This window comes from Pseudozyma flocculosa, assembly GCF_000417875.1.
Source record: "Pseudozyma flocculosa PF-1 unplaced genomic scaffold scaffold00001, whole genome shotgun sequence".
Taxonomy (NCBI): domain Eukaryota; kingdom Fungi; phylum Basidiomycota; class Ustilaginomycetes; order Ustilaginales; family Ustilaginaceae; genus Pseudozyma; species Pseudozyma flocculosa.
Window position 1 is genome coordinate 1,662,497 of NW_006920869.1, and position 16,522 is coordinate 1,679,018.

General features: G+C 64.1%; 2 protein-coding genes across 2 annotated transcripts; both read left to right on the forward strand.

Moving 5' to 3' along the window:
- Nucleotides 1-9,532: 9,532 nt before the first annotated feature.
- On the forward strand, nt 9,533-12,313 carry PFL1_00580 (uncharacterized protein; the record flags this gene model as incomplete). Its single annotated transcript, XM_007878074.1, has 1 exon — nt 9,533-12,313. One exon carries the CDS (start codon nt 9,533-9,535, stop codon nt 12,311-12,313), a length of 2,781 nt encoding a protein of 926 aa, XP_007876265.1.
- A 1,586-nt stretch (nt 12,314-13,899) lies between these two features.
- Nucleotides 13,900-16,497, forward strand: PFL1_00581 (uncharacterized protein; the record flags this gene model as incomplete). Its single annotated transcript, XM_007878075.1, has 7 exons — nt 13,900-14,135; nt 14,246-14,517; nt 14,625-15,004; nt 15,107-15,622; nt 15,708-15,822; nt 15,937-16,175; nt 16,288-16,497. 7 exons carry the CDS (start codon nt 13,900-13,902, stop codon nt 16,495-16,497), a joined length of 1,968 nt encoding a protein of 655 aa, XP_007876266.1.
- Between the last annotated feature and the right edge of the window lie 25 nt (nt 16,498-16,522).

Sequence of the window (16,522 nt, forward strand, 5' to 3'; positions counted from 1 at the left end):
GACGCCAGATCGTTGTACGTGCGTACGTCCGTCCTGATCCATCACCATCACACGATGGTTGAGCGGCTTTCCGATGCCTCCGGACGGGCGGGTGCCCCTATCCCGAGCGCGCGGAGTCGGCTTCCCTCGTCAAGCTGGCGCGCGGGACGAGGCACAGGGTAGAGCAGCGCGCGGTCCGACCTATGTACCTCCCTGTCCGCCTGCCTGCCTGCCTGCCTGCCTGCAGGCGCTTGCATAGTCGTAATACAGGTACCGTATGGTGTTGTTTGACCCTCCGATCCGCCAGACGAGAGGCACAGGAACCCGCGCTACGATGTCGTGCCGCTGTGCGGTACAGACGGGGCGGAGATGGGCGACGAAGGACAGACGACCTCGTCACGATGGACGGGACCAGGATGGGAAACAGAGAGGTCCGAGGACACCCCCCGTGGCTGGACCCGTGGGTTCAGTCGGCCGTCGTCGTCGTCGTCGTCGTCGTCTGCCGTCGCCGTCCTTTTGGTCGCTGCTTGAGGCCTGATCGCCTCGAGGGACCGCTGTATGTACATACGTACCACACGATGGCAGGTGTTCGACGAGCCTTGTCCTCTCACATGCCAATCTTTGCCGACCGCTGTCGTTGTTGCCCACGCCGTCATCCGCTCGGGAGCCGAGAAAAGGATGCTCGATCTCACTTTTCTCTCCTCGCCAAGAGACAAGCCCCACGTCTGGATCTCGTCTGTCCCGCCCACTTCGGTTGGGGCTGAAAAGTGGCCTTCGATATTGCAGGGAAAATGGCGGTCGTCGAACGAGCGGGGGACGAGTAAACTCCAACATGTGACCCTCTCTGGTCGTCGCACGCAAGCGGCACTGCCGGCACACCGACCAACGTGGCTGGCTCGTCTGCATCCATCCATCTCTTTCTCAGGAACGTCGACCGCCATCGACTACACGAGATGGCAGCCTCGCACCACGACTTGCTCGCGTGACGGGCCACTGACAGAGGCACTTCGATCGACAGCTTCCTTTGGAGTGCCGTCTCAATTCAAGCGGACTCACTTCTGTGGCCCCACAATCTGTCTGCCCAGCTACAGAAACGGCTCCCACCTGGCCGTAGTCGAGGGCAATCAACTGCGGCCGATAAAGTGTTGGAAGGGCGTCATGTGGATGAGGGCTCCTCGGCAGGCTCCAAGTGCCTCTGCACCGTCGCGGTCGCCAGTTGATCGATCCGGGGTCGCTGTCTCATCCGTGCCATCTCCGCTGTCGAGTCCTCGTGCAATTCCATGTCCGGTCGATATCGTCGGTCATTCTCGTTTTGCCAGACTGGAGTGGGAATGGCGCGTCGAGCTGAGCTCAGAGCGGAATCCGGTGTCCGCAGTCGGCCGACTCGCAGGGAGGAATGCAATCGTGCTCAGAAGTCTCAGTCGGTCCCCTGTGTGCCCTTTGTTTGTCAGTACCGATGGAAGCACATCCCGCCCACTGTGCCCGCAGAGCACCTGCCGCAGCACCATCTCCGTCGGCGACGACGACGCTCAGCGGTCCCGTGTCCGAGAGTCCGAGGCAAACAGGATGGAAGGATCCTTGGCTCGCTCATTGTGCATGCGAGTAGCGCCCCGGTCCGGTCAGAGCAGCGCCGGCGTCGTCCCTCGACGACAAGCAAGCACGAGACGATAGATGGAGAGGCTCGGCTGAGCGGGATGCGTGCGTCCCTTCGAATGCAATCGATTCCAACTAGCGCCGATGCGGATCATCGTTGTTCGACGGACCCTCTCCACTCGTTCCCGCTAGTGTATGTGGCCCACCTGCCTGCGCACATGGCTCCCGCTGAACATGACGAGGTCGTACATGGCGGACGGCGCCGCTGTCGCCGGTGTGCCGGGTGGCTCGACCGCCAAGCTGCTTGGTGGTACAGCGAGCGCGCCGCGGCGCACCATGCTGCCGCTCCATCGATCGGGTTCGAGCCCGCAGTAGCGTGTCGATAGACTCAATCGGTCAAGGATGCAGAGTCAAGGGTCTCTCGAAGGACTTTTCTGGATGGGATGAGGGGCGCGATGGGCTCGAGTGGCCCTAGCGCGGATGCCAGCATGATCGCGGCCGGAAGCTCCGGACCGGGGCGTGCCAGGCCATGCTCTTCGCAGCAGCAGTCACACCACCAACCAACCGGCCGCCCTTCGTCTGGACGCGTGGGGGAAGAGCGAGGAACCAAGCAAGGAGGAAAGGGCTTCATCCTCCGCTGCCACGAAGCCTCGGCCGTAACGCTCCTCCCGCCAAGGAATACCGGACCGCCGAACGAGGCAGAGGCAGTCGCGACCCACCTCGCTCCTGCCATGACAGCGGGACGAGGGGCTGTGCAGGTTGCAAGGAGGATACGGTGACGGGCTTGGTCTCGTTCCCTCGGTCACGCCTGCGCCCGGGTCGCTCTGGTCGCTCTGGGCGTACGGTGCAACGTGCACGCGCGCTACTCCGCCCGCCATCGAGCATGGACCGCAGCGCCATCCTGCGTACCGATATCCGGCCTGGCCTCCATCGATCTGTTGCTTGGCCTTTCCATCGAGGGGTGCGTTCCGGTCGTCGTTTGAGCGACGATCCATCGATCCATACATGAACGCCCAGACAGGCAGGGCCATGTCATGGATCGACATCTGTATGGGAGGACGCCTTAAATTAGCGGTGGCGCAATTGGGATCGAGTGCAGAAAGCCCCGCTTGTCGATGGAGGACCGGCGTCGACGTTGCGATGCGATGCGGTGCGATATCGATTCGAGCGGGATGGACTCAGCGATGCCAGGGAGGATGAAGCCAGCCCAGCCAGGACGCTAGGGCGAAGAAAGGGTTGGACGATAAGGAATGGCGAGCGGCGCGAGGCCGGCCCAGGCTGGGTTGGCCTGCCAAATTTCGAATTCCAGTCGACTGACCGGCCGGCGATATCCGCTCAAAGTCGGCGAAGAGCCCAGCGCGCTCGATGGATTTCTTTCGTATTTCGCTCGATGCCCTCGCTCACCATCATCGATAGCGCAACGGAGCCGGTCAGCACCGTACGCTCTTCTAATTAGCGCTCGGTCTAAGCGCATGTTGTCGACCTACGTTCGCCTTCATGGTTTCGACATCGGGGCGGATTGCTTTGAGCTCGTTTCTTCGAGCGGGCGGCATGGGCTCGTGTTGCCAGGCCCGGGCTGGCCTAGTCTAAATCACCCACGGCGTCAGGCATACCGCACGTATATGCCGACGGATGGGTAGGGTCATCATATGGCCTGTGCACATCCTGGGTGACCTATCTGACGACGAAGTGTTGGGGATGGGTGAGGGGGTCGGTGCTCCATGCCGCCAGGGAGGGGGGGAGCGCGTGTGGACGGGCCAATGAATTCCCCCACGGTCCTGTCGCGCGCGCTCTCTCTCCGCATCCTCAGCTGATGTGGATTCAGCTGTACTCTGAACCCCGCAGGTCAGAAGTGGACCACATGATATGTGAGATGCGGAGGACGTGTGCTCGCTCGAATGACTCAAGCAAGGTGAGCCTTGATTTTTTTCTGGATGGTCCGTCGAGAGCGGGGCCACGCACTTCAATACCGAGGCAGGAGTGGGAGCGCTGGCACAGAGGGGTGCCATGCGCAGAAGGGCGTACGGTATATCGAGCGGGACGGATACAGGGCGCTGCGCTGGGAACGTCTCGGCGTCTTGGAGCGGTGCGAGGAGGACATCAGTTTTCCATTCGTCGAGCCGGACGAACTCTTCAGGCCCCTTTCCCGCGCTTCGGGTAGGCGGCAGGCACGCCACCCGGCCTTCTCTTGCTCCCGACCGACCAATTGACCGACCGAACTGCTGCGCCGTGTTTTCGCCATCGGCTGCGCATGTGCAGCCTGGTGCACCTCACGTCCGACCGTACACAATCTTTCCGGAGCTGGTGTACGCCGTGCTGCTTGTGCCTCTTCACCATGCCGAGGTCGCCGTGTGTTACAGAGCTACCGAACGGGGCCAGAGGGAATACGCCGGTCGCATACCATACAACCCATCTCTTCGTAATGCCAACAGGTAGGCGCCGCCCAGCCTGGCTCTACGCTTCTTGCTTGTTCCTGCCTCGTACCTACACGACAGAGATTTCGCGTCGGCACAAGAAGCCACCGGGTGACGGCGTGCTCCTCGCTCGGGGTTGCACGACTCAGCAAGCAAGGGAAAGGGGCAAGCAAGGCAGGTCAGGGGGCGCTGACTTTGCAACCCTTCTGCGGCTGCGGAAAAGCCACGCACGGGCGGGTGCGGTACCTGTACGGCAGCAGCATGTGTTCCCGAAGCTCAACCAGGTCAGTCGTGCAGCCATGCATCCGTGGCCCGTCCCATCTGGCGCCCGTACATACCGTATCCGCCGCGTCTTCCGCACACGCGCAGGGCTGGCGAGCACGGCGGAGGGTAGGCGCAAGGATGAACGTCTTCTTCCCACCCTCACGCCTCGACAACCTTGCCACGCCACCAGCGCCGCCGGACGCCGACCAACACCAACTTGCCCACATCCGCCGCCTTGTGCTCTGAAATATGGCGTGGCCATCTCTCCAGGCCGATTGTCGCGCGACCCTGACATGTCGCAATCCTCTCCTTGTTTCGCCGTCCTGTGCTTGATGTGTGCATGCTGTAGCAAGCGAGAACAGACAATGGACCAGACCCCGGCAGCCTGGCCTTCGTGCCGCTCGTCGCCGCCAGTCTGCCCCGCCTTGCCGTGTTGCGTCCGCTGCTTGGTCAAAGCGAAGCCCGGCTTGCCTCGTCCCGGCTGCTCCCTTCCCCGACGCTCCGAGGCCCCTGACAGTAGGTTGCTTCTAGCGAGAGTCATGGCGGCGACAACCGCATTCCCGCCCCCGGCTGCCGAGACGCCGTCGAGAGCGGAGAGCAAGAAGGCTGCGGGGTGTTCGCACGTCGCTGCGCGGCCGAGGTCAACCTTCGCCAAGAGCTGGTCATTGTCGCCCGCAGCTCGCTCCCCCTGTGCGTTGGTTGTGACCCCGCTACGTATGTATACATATGTTGGACATCTTGCTGGGCGGGGACAGCCAGGCTGGACGTACGTGTACTGTACACGTACTCGCGCCAAAGTCGGCCTCTTGCAGCACCGCTTCGGATGTGTTTGCCGGCTGGCTGCAGCAGGAACGGAGCGGCAATTTAGGCCACCGGCAGCTGAAGCGTGGTCGGATATGTGCCTCGGTGCTTTAGACGAGGTCGGGTCGGACGGGCGGGACTGCCCCTGAGAAGCCGACCGGACCTGCAACCACGCGAACAGTCGGGACCCCTGCCTGGCGGGCTTGACGAGGCAGGAAGGCGGCTGCCTGCCAAGCATCAAAGGTCTGCCCTTCGCTTCGGATCCGCTCGACGGTCAACGTCCACAGCATGGTCCGCGGGCCGCCGTAGAAAGAAAAACTTGATATGTCCTGTGGCGGCCAACGAGATCGTTATCGTCGGAGCTGCCCGCCCGTCCGCCCTCCTGCCCGCCCGCCTTGCTGCGCCTCTTTTCGCCATCCGGTCCATCGAGACAGATTTGAAAATGGCGACGCAACGCAACGCGACGCAATGCAACCCGACGGCGGTCCGCCCCTTCCGCTGCGCAATGAGCGGCTGATGCTGACGCCTCGGTGCGAGGGTCCGTCTACTTTGGAACCCCGCGGAAAATGCAAAGAGTACAGTCCCTCCTAGCGGCCCAATGTTGCGCGTTGAACCTCGACGACGACGACAATGTACGGACATCCTTTGCAGGTTCCGCGTCGGGATCAGGTAGCTCCTGCGGCCGACCTTGATCAATGGCGGCCGGCACCGCAGCGCCGAGCGGCGGGGAGCGACGAGTCGGAAGCAAGGCAGGCGCTGTCGGTTGAGCTCGCGAGACCGTGCTAAGGAAGGGCTTCGCTCGGTTGCTTTGCGCGAGGAACGAGGCAGGCTACGGCAAGTCGGCGAAGGGGCTTGGTCGCAGCAGCCAGGTGGCGAGAGCCCGCTGGCGAGCAGCGTGGCATCGAGGGGCGACGACAAAATCCGCGCCTGGGCGGGCGCGTTTTCGTCGCTCCTGAGGTGTCAGGCGAAGCAGGGCAGGCCTGCACACTTCGATCGATGGAAATCACTTTGGCAGCCGCCCTCGTCGTCAAGGAGCGTCGGGTCCGCCTGCTCAGCTGCATAGCCTTTTGGCCAGCATGCTGAGCGGACAGCTGATTTCGAAGCGGTCTTTTTGGATGCCCCGTAGTGAGCCAAGTGCCAGGCGAGGTGCAGCGACGACACAAGCACCGAAGCGTGCAGCGGTCAGATGGGGGACGGATGCAGGATGGTACCGTCCCGACGTGTTGTCGCCGAGGTGGACACCGCTCGCTCGAGGTGATGGCGGGCAACCGACTCTTTTCGACTGGCGAACAAAGGCGCGATGAGAGAGCGGAAGGGGGAAAAGACAGAAGGGGGGCCTGCGGTACAGGTACAGTACGCCGCCCGTCGCTTTGCGTTGCGATGCGTCTGCCTGGCAGAGAGATGGGGAGCGCTTGCGACCAGAGGCTGGCTTGCGCCGTACCACACAGGCCAACGGGGCTTCACATGCATGCCGGTTGTGGTCGCAGCTCGACGCACCCCGACTTCGAGCCCCGCCGCTAGCGGTCAGGCAGGCAGGCAGGCCCCCCTGGCTCCCGCTTCGCCTCGCCCACCCCGGGGTCGGCGTAGGGTCGCAACAGCACCGCGCTGACCAGAGATCTCTTTGTCTCGCCGGTGGCTGCTGGCTCCTTGCACCAACCACCCACCACCGCGTTCACCGTCCGCGACGGTGTCTCTGGTGGTGGTGGTGGCGGCCAATCGCCTCGCGCCTTTCCGTTCTTCGAGACCATTCTCTGCTATGGCACAAAGGTGCCTGACTACCATGACACTCTAACACAGCACGATGCCATGGAAGCGAGGGGAATACGCACACGATGCTTGGTTGCGGCGACGGTATCCCTGGAGGACCGTCGTCCGCTGTGCGCGTCGATGGCAAGAGAGGTGGTGCGGTGCAGAGCCCAACGTACCCACCCGGTGACAGCTGATCGGACGATGCCGCCCTGCCTGCGATGCCATGCCGAGGCTGGGTGGCCTGTTGCGTGCTGGCCGAGTGGCCTGCCAAGCGGGAGCAGCGATGGTGATGGCGACGGACGGTCTGGCGCTGGGCTGCGGTCCGGCTTCCGACTTGGCAGGGCAGGCGGCACAGCGCGGCGTCGAGGCAGGAAATCGACAAGCTGAGCCAGCCAGCAAGCACGCAGCGGTCACAACGGCGGCGTCGGCGAGATGCAGGGCCATCGGCGAGTGCATCCGAAGAGACAGCAGGCCAGGCGCTGCAAGGCATGCGCGCGCCATCGTACAGCCCCCAGGCCAAGCGGAATCTCGAATTCGTCGCTGCCTGGCCGGCGTGGGCAGGACTGAATTTCGAGCGAGGGCCCATGCAGCAAGGGCCTGTTTCGATGCGTGTGTGCGCTTGCCTGCCTGCGTGCGAGCGTGCGTGGTTTTTGTTTTTGGTCGCCCGCTTCTGCTGACGCTGAACTGCTGGTGGCCGTCGGTGTGTGCCTACCTGCTGCTGCCTGCACGTCGACGAACGACAACGGAACGGGCTCGGATTGGCCGTCGTCGTCGAGGTCGTCGCCGCCGTCGTCTGGTTGCATGCGAGCATGCCTCTTTTGTGGCTGTCCCCTGCTCCTTGGACCTCGGCAGCTTGCTTGCTTGTGTGTTCGGCGCTGGTCTGAAGCAGAGAGAAGAAAGCGTGGTGTCGGACGCGAGCCGGGTGGCAGCGAGCGAGCGAGGGTCGAATTGGCGGCTCGGACCGCCTGGGAAACTTTTTGGGCTGGCGCTCCCAGCCCCGGCGTCCTCCCCTGGCTGGCGTGGCTTGGCTTGGCTTGCCTGGCTGACTGGCTCGAGACTCCGTGGCCCCGCGCAGCAGCAGCAATCGATGGCGGGGCCAGCGAATTGGCGCCAACCGGCCAGCTGCAATTTTCTGAAATTTCGCCCGCCATCGTGGGTGGGGAACGCGCGAGAAGTGCGTCGGCGTAGTGTGTGGGGCCAGCCGACAAAGGACGGTACGCGGGGAGGGGATTGGGGACGGGGGCGGCTGCTCTCTGCAGCTGTTGTCGCCGCCGTTTGGTCGCCTGGTGGCCTCACCTGGCTGGCTGGCTGGTTGGCTGGCTGGCTGTCTGCCTGCTTGCTTTGGACAGCATCAAACCATGGCCATCGCCCCCTGCTTGCGTGCCCGTCTGGCGAGCACCCGTTAGCCCTCCTTGCTTGCCTGCTCGCCGCCCTCGTTGTGCTTCGGCCTCTTCCGTCGTCGACCAAGAAGAGAGGAACGCAACGCTACGCTGGGGGCCCTTGGCCTTGAGCATCAGCGCACGCCTTGGCCATCCTCGTCGGCCCCCCGCCCCGTATCATCCAGATTCCGGCTGAGCCATCCAGCCTAGCCAGCCCGCCTGCCCGCCTGCCCGCCAGCCAAGAAATTTCCACCTCTGGGAGGCGCCTCGTTACCGTTCCTCTTTTCCCCTCGCCCACCAAGCCCTGTGTCGACCACCTCCATCCTGCCCACCCAGACTTCAGGTGCTCGCCGCCGTCGCTGCTGCTGCTGCTGCTGCCGCCGCCGCCGCCGTCGCACCCAGCCTCCAGCGCGCTCCACGGGCATCAGCAGCCACCCATCGACAGCTACCGTAGGTCGCAGAGTTTCCTCGTGCCACCTCGACCTGCCCCCCTCGCTCGTCGTCCTCCATCCCCTCTGGCCGCCTTGTTGGGGCTGACACGGTACGGCAACGTCTCACCGCTTGGGTCTCCCCTCGCCCTCGCCCTCCCCTGTATCGCCGCCAGCGCTTTCTCCCTTTCTTCCCCTTTCCCCCCTCGTCTCCAGCGGCCCACCTCGTATCGTTCGACCTCGTCCCTCGCTTCGGACCGTCGTTCTGCCTCGCCTCGCCTCGCTCCCTCTCCTCTCTCTCCCCCAGCCGCTTCCGGATCCTGCGACCCCCAGACTTTGACCAAGGGATCGCCATCGGAGTCGCAACCGCTGGCCTGGCCACCTCAAATGTCAACCGTCTGATCGCCTTCTTCTCGCCACCACCACCACCACCACCACCATCAACATCACCCTAGCCCTAGTCCGACCTCTCGCCACCTTCGTCGGTCGCCGATTCTCTTTCGCGGCCGCCCTCGTCGGTTCATCATCCCCTTTCTCGACCTCGCGATCCAGCCCGCCGTCGATCAGCACCGCGCGCCGGTCTCCTTGAGCAGCAGCAGCAGCAGCAGAAGCAGCAGAAGCAGCAGCATCGGCAGCATCATCCAACGTCGCCGTCTTCGGTCTGACCGAGCTGCATCTGCCGGACCATCACCTCTGCTCGCGGCCCTTCGGCTCGTTCACCGATCGACCGCTTTCGCCCTCACCCCGATCGCACGGCACCGGCATCGAGCCCGTGTCCTTGAACCGACCTAGGGGGGCCTTTGCTTGGGACTGCGGCATGCTGTGCAACCCCGGCCTTTCTCAATCGTGCGGACCGTTTGATCAGAGGAAAGCGGGTCCAGCAGACAGCGGCTACGACTTCTACCCATCCTATAGCTCGGCCGCCATGCCCTCGCCCTCACCGAGACAGGAGACGGTGAGCCTGTCGTTTGACAAGGCGCCGCAGCTTGCCGCGTTGCAGTCGTCCGCCCGGCCACGCAACCACGTCCGCAGCATCTCGATTGAGCCAAGGATCCACGCCCAGAGTGTCTTTGACCGTAGGGCTCGCGACCGCGCCGGCTTCCTGTCGCCGCAGGAGAAGATGGAGCTCGAGCTGGAGCGCGAGGCCGTCCTGCAGATCCAGAACGCCCAGGCCGCCAAGCGACGCCCCAAGATCATGCGACTCACCCCTGCCTTTCCCAACTCGCGCAAGGCCGATGCTGGCGCCAAGTCGCCCAGTCCGCCTTCGAGCGCGGCCTCGTCGATCGTCACGGCGAGCGAGGAGGAGCTTGCCACGCCACCGGGAGCCAAGATCCCATTCCCTGTCGCCAAGGCGCCCACCTCTGGCGGTCTCGCCATGCCCTCGACAGCTCCGCCGCTCCACCCCGCATCTCGCAAGGCACTGGCCCTCAAGGCAAACAGCCCCGGACCTGAGGTCAGCGGCCTTCACATCGACATCGCGTGCATCCCGACGCCCAGCGTTCTGGACCAGCACGCCGCCGCGTCGACGTCGACCCTCCCCGAGCTCATCCGCAAGAAGTCGGGTGAGCCCGTCAAGTCGTCGTTGAAGCAGTACCCCTCGTCGGCGCTCTTCAACTCCAGGGCCTCGAGCGACGCTTCGATCCCAAGCGCCACCTTTGCGCGCGCCAAGAGCGTCCCATCGACGCCCAACGTCCCCAAGGCGGTACACTTCGACAGCCAGCTCGAGCACATCAAGATCTTCCGCGTCAAGGGCCGCCCCACGGCCGTCTCGCGCGAAGGTAGCCCCGAGCAGACCGAGACCGAGACCGAAGAGGAGCGCGAGTACCCGTTCTTCGGCCAGCGCCGCGGCCTCCCGAACAGGCAGGGCTCCGGGGCCAAGACGCCCTCGCCCACGGCGACGCCCCCAGTCGAGATGGAGGAGCAGCTGCTGCTTCGCCTTCCCAACTTTCCCTCGTCGGCGCGGCTCTCGGTCGACCGCGATATCTTTCTCGAGCGCGTCTACCTCTCCGACGACCTTCGCTCCGTCAAGGGTACCGTCCAGGTCCGCAACCTCAGCTTCGAAAAATGGGTCGCGGTCCGCTTCACGTTGGACCACTGGGCCACCGTCAGCGAGGTGTCGGCCGAGTACTCGGAGAGCATCAAGGATGGCGATGCGGACCGCTTCGTCTTTTCCATCAAACTCAACGAGCTCCTCAATTGGCCGCGCGGTGCCGGTCTCCAGGACACCAAGACGATGTTTGTCTGCCTCCGCTACACCGTCAACGGTCGAGAGATCTGGGACAACAACGACGGCGCCAACTACCAGCTCGACTTCCGCAAGCGCCAGCTCCCTGCGCAGGTGGCGAGCTATCCGCCCGCGGGTGAGGTGGCCAAGACGGCGAGCGCCAACGGCGGCACCCTCCCGCGCCGCTACACGACTGGGGCCACCGCACCGCCCACTTCGCGCATCATCGAGATGGGCAGGCGCTCGGGCGTCCACGGCCAGAGGACCAAGGGCGACACGGTCATGGAGCAGCTGAGGCGTGAGCTTGACCGGCTGCGGTCGGACGAGGAGGACCACGACGGCGCTGTTCCGACTTCGGGCAGCTTCATCCAAGAGGTCACCAAGCGGCGTTCGCCGCCCGTCTCGCCCGGCGGCTCCAACCAGCGGGCAGCGTCTCCGTCCGTGTGGACTGCACGTTACGACTTCGGGGCATCGCTTCGCAACCCGAAGAGCGGCAGCCGCACTACCGACGCCGGCCGTGCCGCCGCGCTCGACTACTTCTCTTCCAGGCCGCCGCCGTCGGCCACGAGCCCGATCCGCTCGACCTTTGTCGTCAGCGCGGCGTCGCCCACGGGCTCCAACTCGGGCTCCAACCCCGGCTCGAGCGGGTCCACGCCGCGTATCACGCCCAACCCGTCGCCCAACTTCCAGCACAAGTTCGGCATGCTCAGCCCTGGCCTCGACCATGGCGTCGTCCAGCACCAGCCCGCGTCGACGTACGCCAACACGTCGCCGTCGGGCAACACGCTGACGGTGCCGGAGCCCGTGTCGTCGTCGTCGTCGCACCGCTTCTACTCGTTCCCGCCCAACCGCAGCACCTACTCGCCCGGAGGCAGCTGGGCACCAGACGCCAAGAACGATGATGGTCCCGGCGATCGTTCGCCCTCGCCTCGCCACCTCGGCTCAGTGATGGTCAAGCCCGATGGCCTGGTGCTCGAGGACTACACGCCCGACGGCAGCCAGGCGTCGCCAACATCTCTGACCGGCTCGCCGAATCCGTTCTCGCCGGCCATGTCGGTCTCGTCGATCGAGTCGGACACGACCGTGGGCATGGTCTCGTCGGACGACGCGCGCAAGTCGCTTGCCGATAGCTTGGACCGCCTCAGCCAGATGCCATCTTCGCGCTTCCTGCGCGACGACGCGCTGACGCCCGGTCCGAGGCCCTCATCGTTCGCCGCCGGCGACACGCCTGAGTCGCACGGCTACTCGCCCTCGCTGCCTTCGAGCACGCACAGTCCTTCGTCCGAGATCATGACTCCAGACGACCTGATTCGTCCGACGAGCATGGCCAGCTTCAACGAGCTGGTCGCCCGCTTCTGCTGGAACAGCGACAACCAGCTACCCACCGCAAGCAGCGACCTGCACGCCCTTGGCAGCCCCTCGAGCCCAACCGACGCCTCCGGCAGGTCGACTCCCACAGCCGTTGCTGGGCCCCTGATGTGACGCGAGCGCCACCTGCTTCGACCACCGTCCCAGGATCCATCCCTCCCTCGACACGGACTGCTCCCCTTGTGGACGTCCGTCTCGCCTTCGCACTGTCCATACTCCTACCGCCACCTCAACATGCAACCCCATAGAGCGAAACGGGCCGCCTCCGCGGATCAGACGCAAACATACACGAACGCAATCTCGACGCGGCGCATCCCCCGCATTCCGCTCCGGCACACTCAGCAAGCTCCCCCTCCCCTCATCCCGATACACATACAAGTTCACCGACCGATCGACCGACCTCAGCACGACTGTTCCCCCTCGCACGCTTTACCAGATTTCCGCCTCAATTTTGCAACGGCTCTTACACGGCACGCATGCCGTCCACACGCGCAGACACACCTGTCATCTCTGATCCGGACCCGTCCAACAGCCTCCGCTTCCCTTCCGACGCAATGAGTCCCGGGCATTCTGCCCACTCGCAACGCGCTTTGTTATTGTCCAGCCCCTCTTGCCGACGCCCCCCCCCCCCCCCCCCCCCCTCCTCCACGTTTTCACCGCCTCACGCTTGTTTACGGGAAGAAAGCACAAGAGCAGAAGTAGCAGCAGTAGCAGCAGCAGCAGCAGCAGTAGCAGTATCAGCGGCAGGGGTGGGGCACTGGCGGCAGTACGGTGGTGGTCGCGGCGATGGCGACGGGTGCGGCTGCGACCCTTCGGAAGCGCTCTGGCTGGTCACGACAGGCCGCGCCCCCGTCTTTTTCGCCTCGCCCGCCTTCGGTCAGAGTCGACTAACCCTACTGCGCCCCGCGCCGCCCTCTGCGCTGTGTACCAACGAGATTTCATGTACTTTTATCACTCTTCATCTCCGCCCCCCACGTCGCCGCTCATGTTCTTTACGGATTCATGACCTGTCCCGCCCTGGTAGCGTCAATGAATGGCCCGACACGTTTTCAGCGCGCTGCCTGTGGTGGCCTGGCTTGTCGGTGAGTGAGGCTGCGCGGTGGCGGATGGCGGGCGGTGGGCGTCGTATGGGCTGCAGCTGGAAGGCTGGCCTGGTCGCGCGGCCCCTCATGGCAAGCTGGGTGACCAAGAAGAACCCTTTTTGGTGGGCGGGCAGGTGGAGGAGAGACAACTTTGGCTTGCTTCTTGAGCCTGGTCAGGGCCTGCCTGGCTTGCCGGCCGACCGACGCGCCGTGGTGGGGGGTCCCCTCCCTCCCTCTCCTCTCTCCCGTTCCACCACCACCACCAACACCCGCCGCTCCACCACCACCGCCCTCGGCCCCACACCCCGCCCCATCTTCCTCACCATCACAGCCTAAATCGGCGACATCGCATCCACCACCGCTCCGCCGGTCTGTCGCGCTTCTCACAACGCCACCAACGACCTTTCCCTCGGTGTCGAGAGACCCACAGTACGGCCTTGTCCTCCTCCAAGCACCACTTTTTGACGCTTTTGTAGGGTTACTTACAGATCCCCGAATCCTCTCCCCCGCTCCTCTCCGTCCTCGGTCAAACGCGCTGCAACAACTGCATCCTTCGCCTCGCCTTCCTCTCCCCTCTGGCCTGCTTCGCCTCGCCTGCTTCCTCTTCGCCTTTTCAAAATGGTAACGCAGTCGAGCAGTGCCAGGCCGCACAAGCGCTACCGAGACGACCGACCCGAGTCGGATCGCGAACATCGCAAAGCGCCTAGAAGACAGGAACAACGTCACGGCCATCACCGACCGCGGCATGAAGCTGACAGGGCCAACCAAAGGGGCGGCACAGGCGGCGAGCATAGGGGCAGTTCCATCGACGTGGCACAAGGCAGGGCGTACGCCGACCACGCCGAGGAAGGAGAGTGAGTATCGTTGCCTGCTGTCCCCCTTGAAAATATCCGACAATACCGCTGACACGAGATCGCCTGCCATTTCCGTCGTTGAACCTACTGCCGATGCCTCGATGGCGCAGGATCTCCAGCAGCGCAGCCGCAGAACAGGAGGGCAGGGGAGACGTGAAAGACGACGCACCGGACGACGTCGACTACGACCTCGACGACGATCAAAAGGCCGAGAAGCTGCTCGAAGAGAGCCGGAAGAGGCGGCAGGCCATCCTGCAAAAGTACAGCGCCACCGCATCGCCCATCTCCAGCGCCGGCGCACCTTCGCCCGCGCAGCCCGCATCCGTCACTGTCCCTCAAGAGTCGAGGACGGAGGCAGCGCAGAGCACCAACACTTCCACTCGTAAGTCTGATCTCCATCTCGCCTGTTTGGTATCTCGTCGGAGGGGACTGCGAGCTGACACCGCATGCCCTGTCATGGCTACCCTCACTCCGCCCAACCCCCGTCAGCTCGCATGTCCGGCTTCTCCCTCGCAAAGGACGATGCGGCCATCGCTGCCGACGCCAGAGGCGCAGACGGCATCTCTGCAGCCGACTACAATCCCGACCTGGACAAGGCCGAGGACGAAGCCAAGCAGCAGCAGAGGCTGCGTCGTAACCTTGGCCTGCCGTTGGGTCCCGTCGGCGGCAAAGGCACCGCTGCACCCGACACGGTCGGCGGCGTCGCCGAGGGCCTGGGCGAGCCTGTAGACAAGCTGGAAGACGAGTACGAAGAGATCGAGGTGGACGATGACGACGACGTCGACGACATGTTCGCCCTGGACGAAGACAGGCCCAAGAAGAAGAAGGTCATCCGGGTGCCCAAGGGTGGAAGCGCGGCCGTAGCGCCAGTGAGTAAAGAAGCGGCCGGGATCCTGACCACAATGCAGGGAGACGGCAGCTCTCTGACCGTACCTATACGACCATCTGAATACACACTCGCTCGCGCTCAGATGCTGCAAAGCGACGCGGGCACGAGCGCGGCCACGCTCAACGACAACTGGGACGACCCGGATGGCTACTACCGCATCATCCTGGGCGAGACGATGGACCGGGGCCGCTACCAGGTGTTTGCCAACCTTGGCAAGGGCATGTTTTCGTCAGTCGTCAAAGCGCGCGACCTGCAGAATGGCGATCGCGAGGTGGCCATCAAGATTGTGAGGATCCAGGAGACGATGTACAAGGCGGGCCTCAAGGAGATTGGCATCCTCAAGAAGCTGGCCGAGCTGGATCCCGAGGACAAGAAGCACGTCATCCGGCTCGAGGGCCACTTTGAGCACCGCGGCCACCTCTGCATGGTGTTTGAGTCGCTCAGCATGAACCTGCGCGAGGTGGTCAAGCGGTTTGGCAAGGACGTGGGCCTCAACCTGATGGCGGTCAAGTCGTACGCGCACCAGATGTTTGCCGCCCTCTGTCTGCTGCGCAAGGCCAACCTGATGCACGCCGACATCAAGCCGGACAACATCCTGGTGAGTGCGCAGCCTCGCCCAAGCTGCTTGCCTAGGTGAGAGACAAGTGCCGGTTCTGAATCGTCCGTGTGTACGCCCCGCGCAGGTCAACGATGCCAAGAACCTCCTCAAGGTGTGCGACCTGGGATCGGCGTCGGATCTGAGCGAGATGGAGATCACGCCGTACCTCGTCAGCCGCTTCTACCGAGCGCCGGAGATCAGTGAGTCGGAGGACGCGGATGGGAGCCGTATGCGCGGCCGCTGAGGCTCGCAACTGACGAGGGCCAAGCTCGTTCTCTTCCCTTTACCTCGCCGTTCTACCTGCTCCGCTTCAGTCCTTGGCCAGCCGTACGACTGCGCCATCGACGTGTGGTCGATCGGATGCACTCTGTACGAGCTGGCGACGGGCAAGATTCTGTTTCCTGGGCGGTCCAACAACCAGATGTTGCTGCTGATGCAGGAGCTGCGGGGCAAGTTTACCACCAAGCAGATCCGGCGGGGTCAGTTTGGCGAGCAGCACTTTGACGACACCAACGCGTTTCTCAGCCTGGAGCGAGACAAGAGCACTGGCCAGGTGAGTTTGCGGGTGTCGGCCCTAGCGTGGCGGGCTGCTTGCATCGAACGTGTCTGACGATGTCCCAGCTTCGTCGTCCAACTTTGCCTGACCCCCCTTTTGATGCTGCTAGGCTGTGGTACGACGGGTGGTGGTGCAGAAGCCGACAGAGGACCTGCGGGCGCGGCTGCTCCCCGGCAACGCGGCCAAGAGGCTGCGCGAGGGTGAGCTGCGGCTCAACAACCACTTTATCGACCTGCTCAACCGCTGCCTCGAGTTGGACCCGTCGAAGCGCATCACGCCCAAAGAGGCGCTGGCGCATCCGTTCCTAACGTCGCCGTAGCGCGGGCAGCGGGGCCGTGTACGTG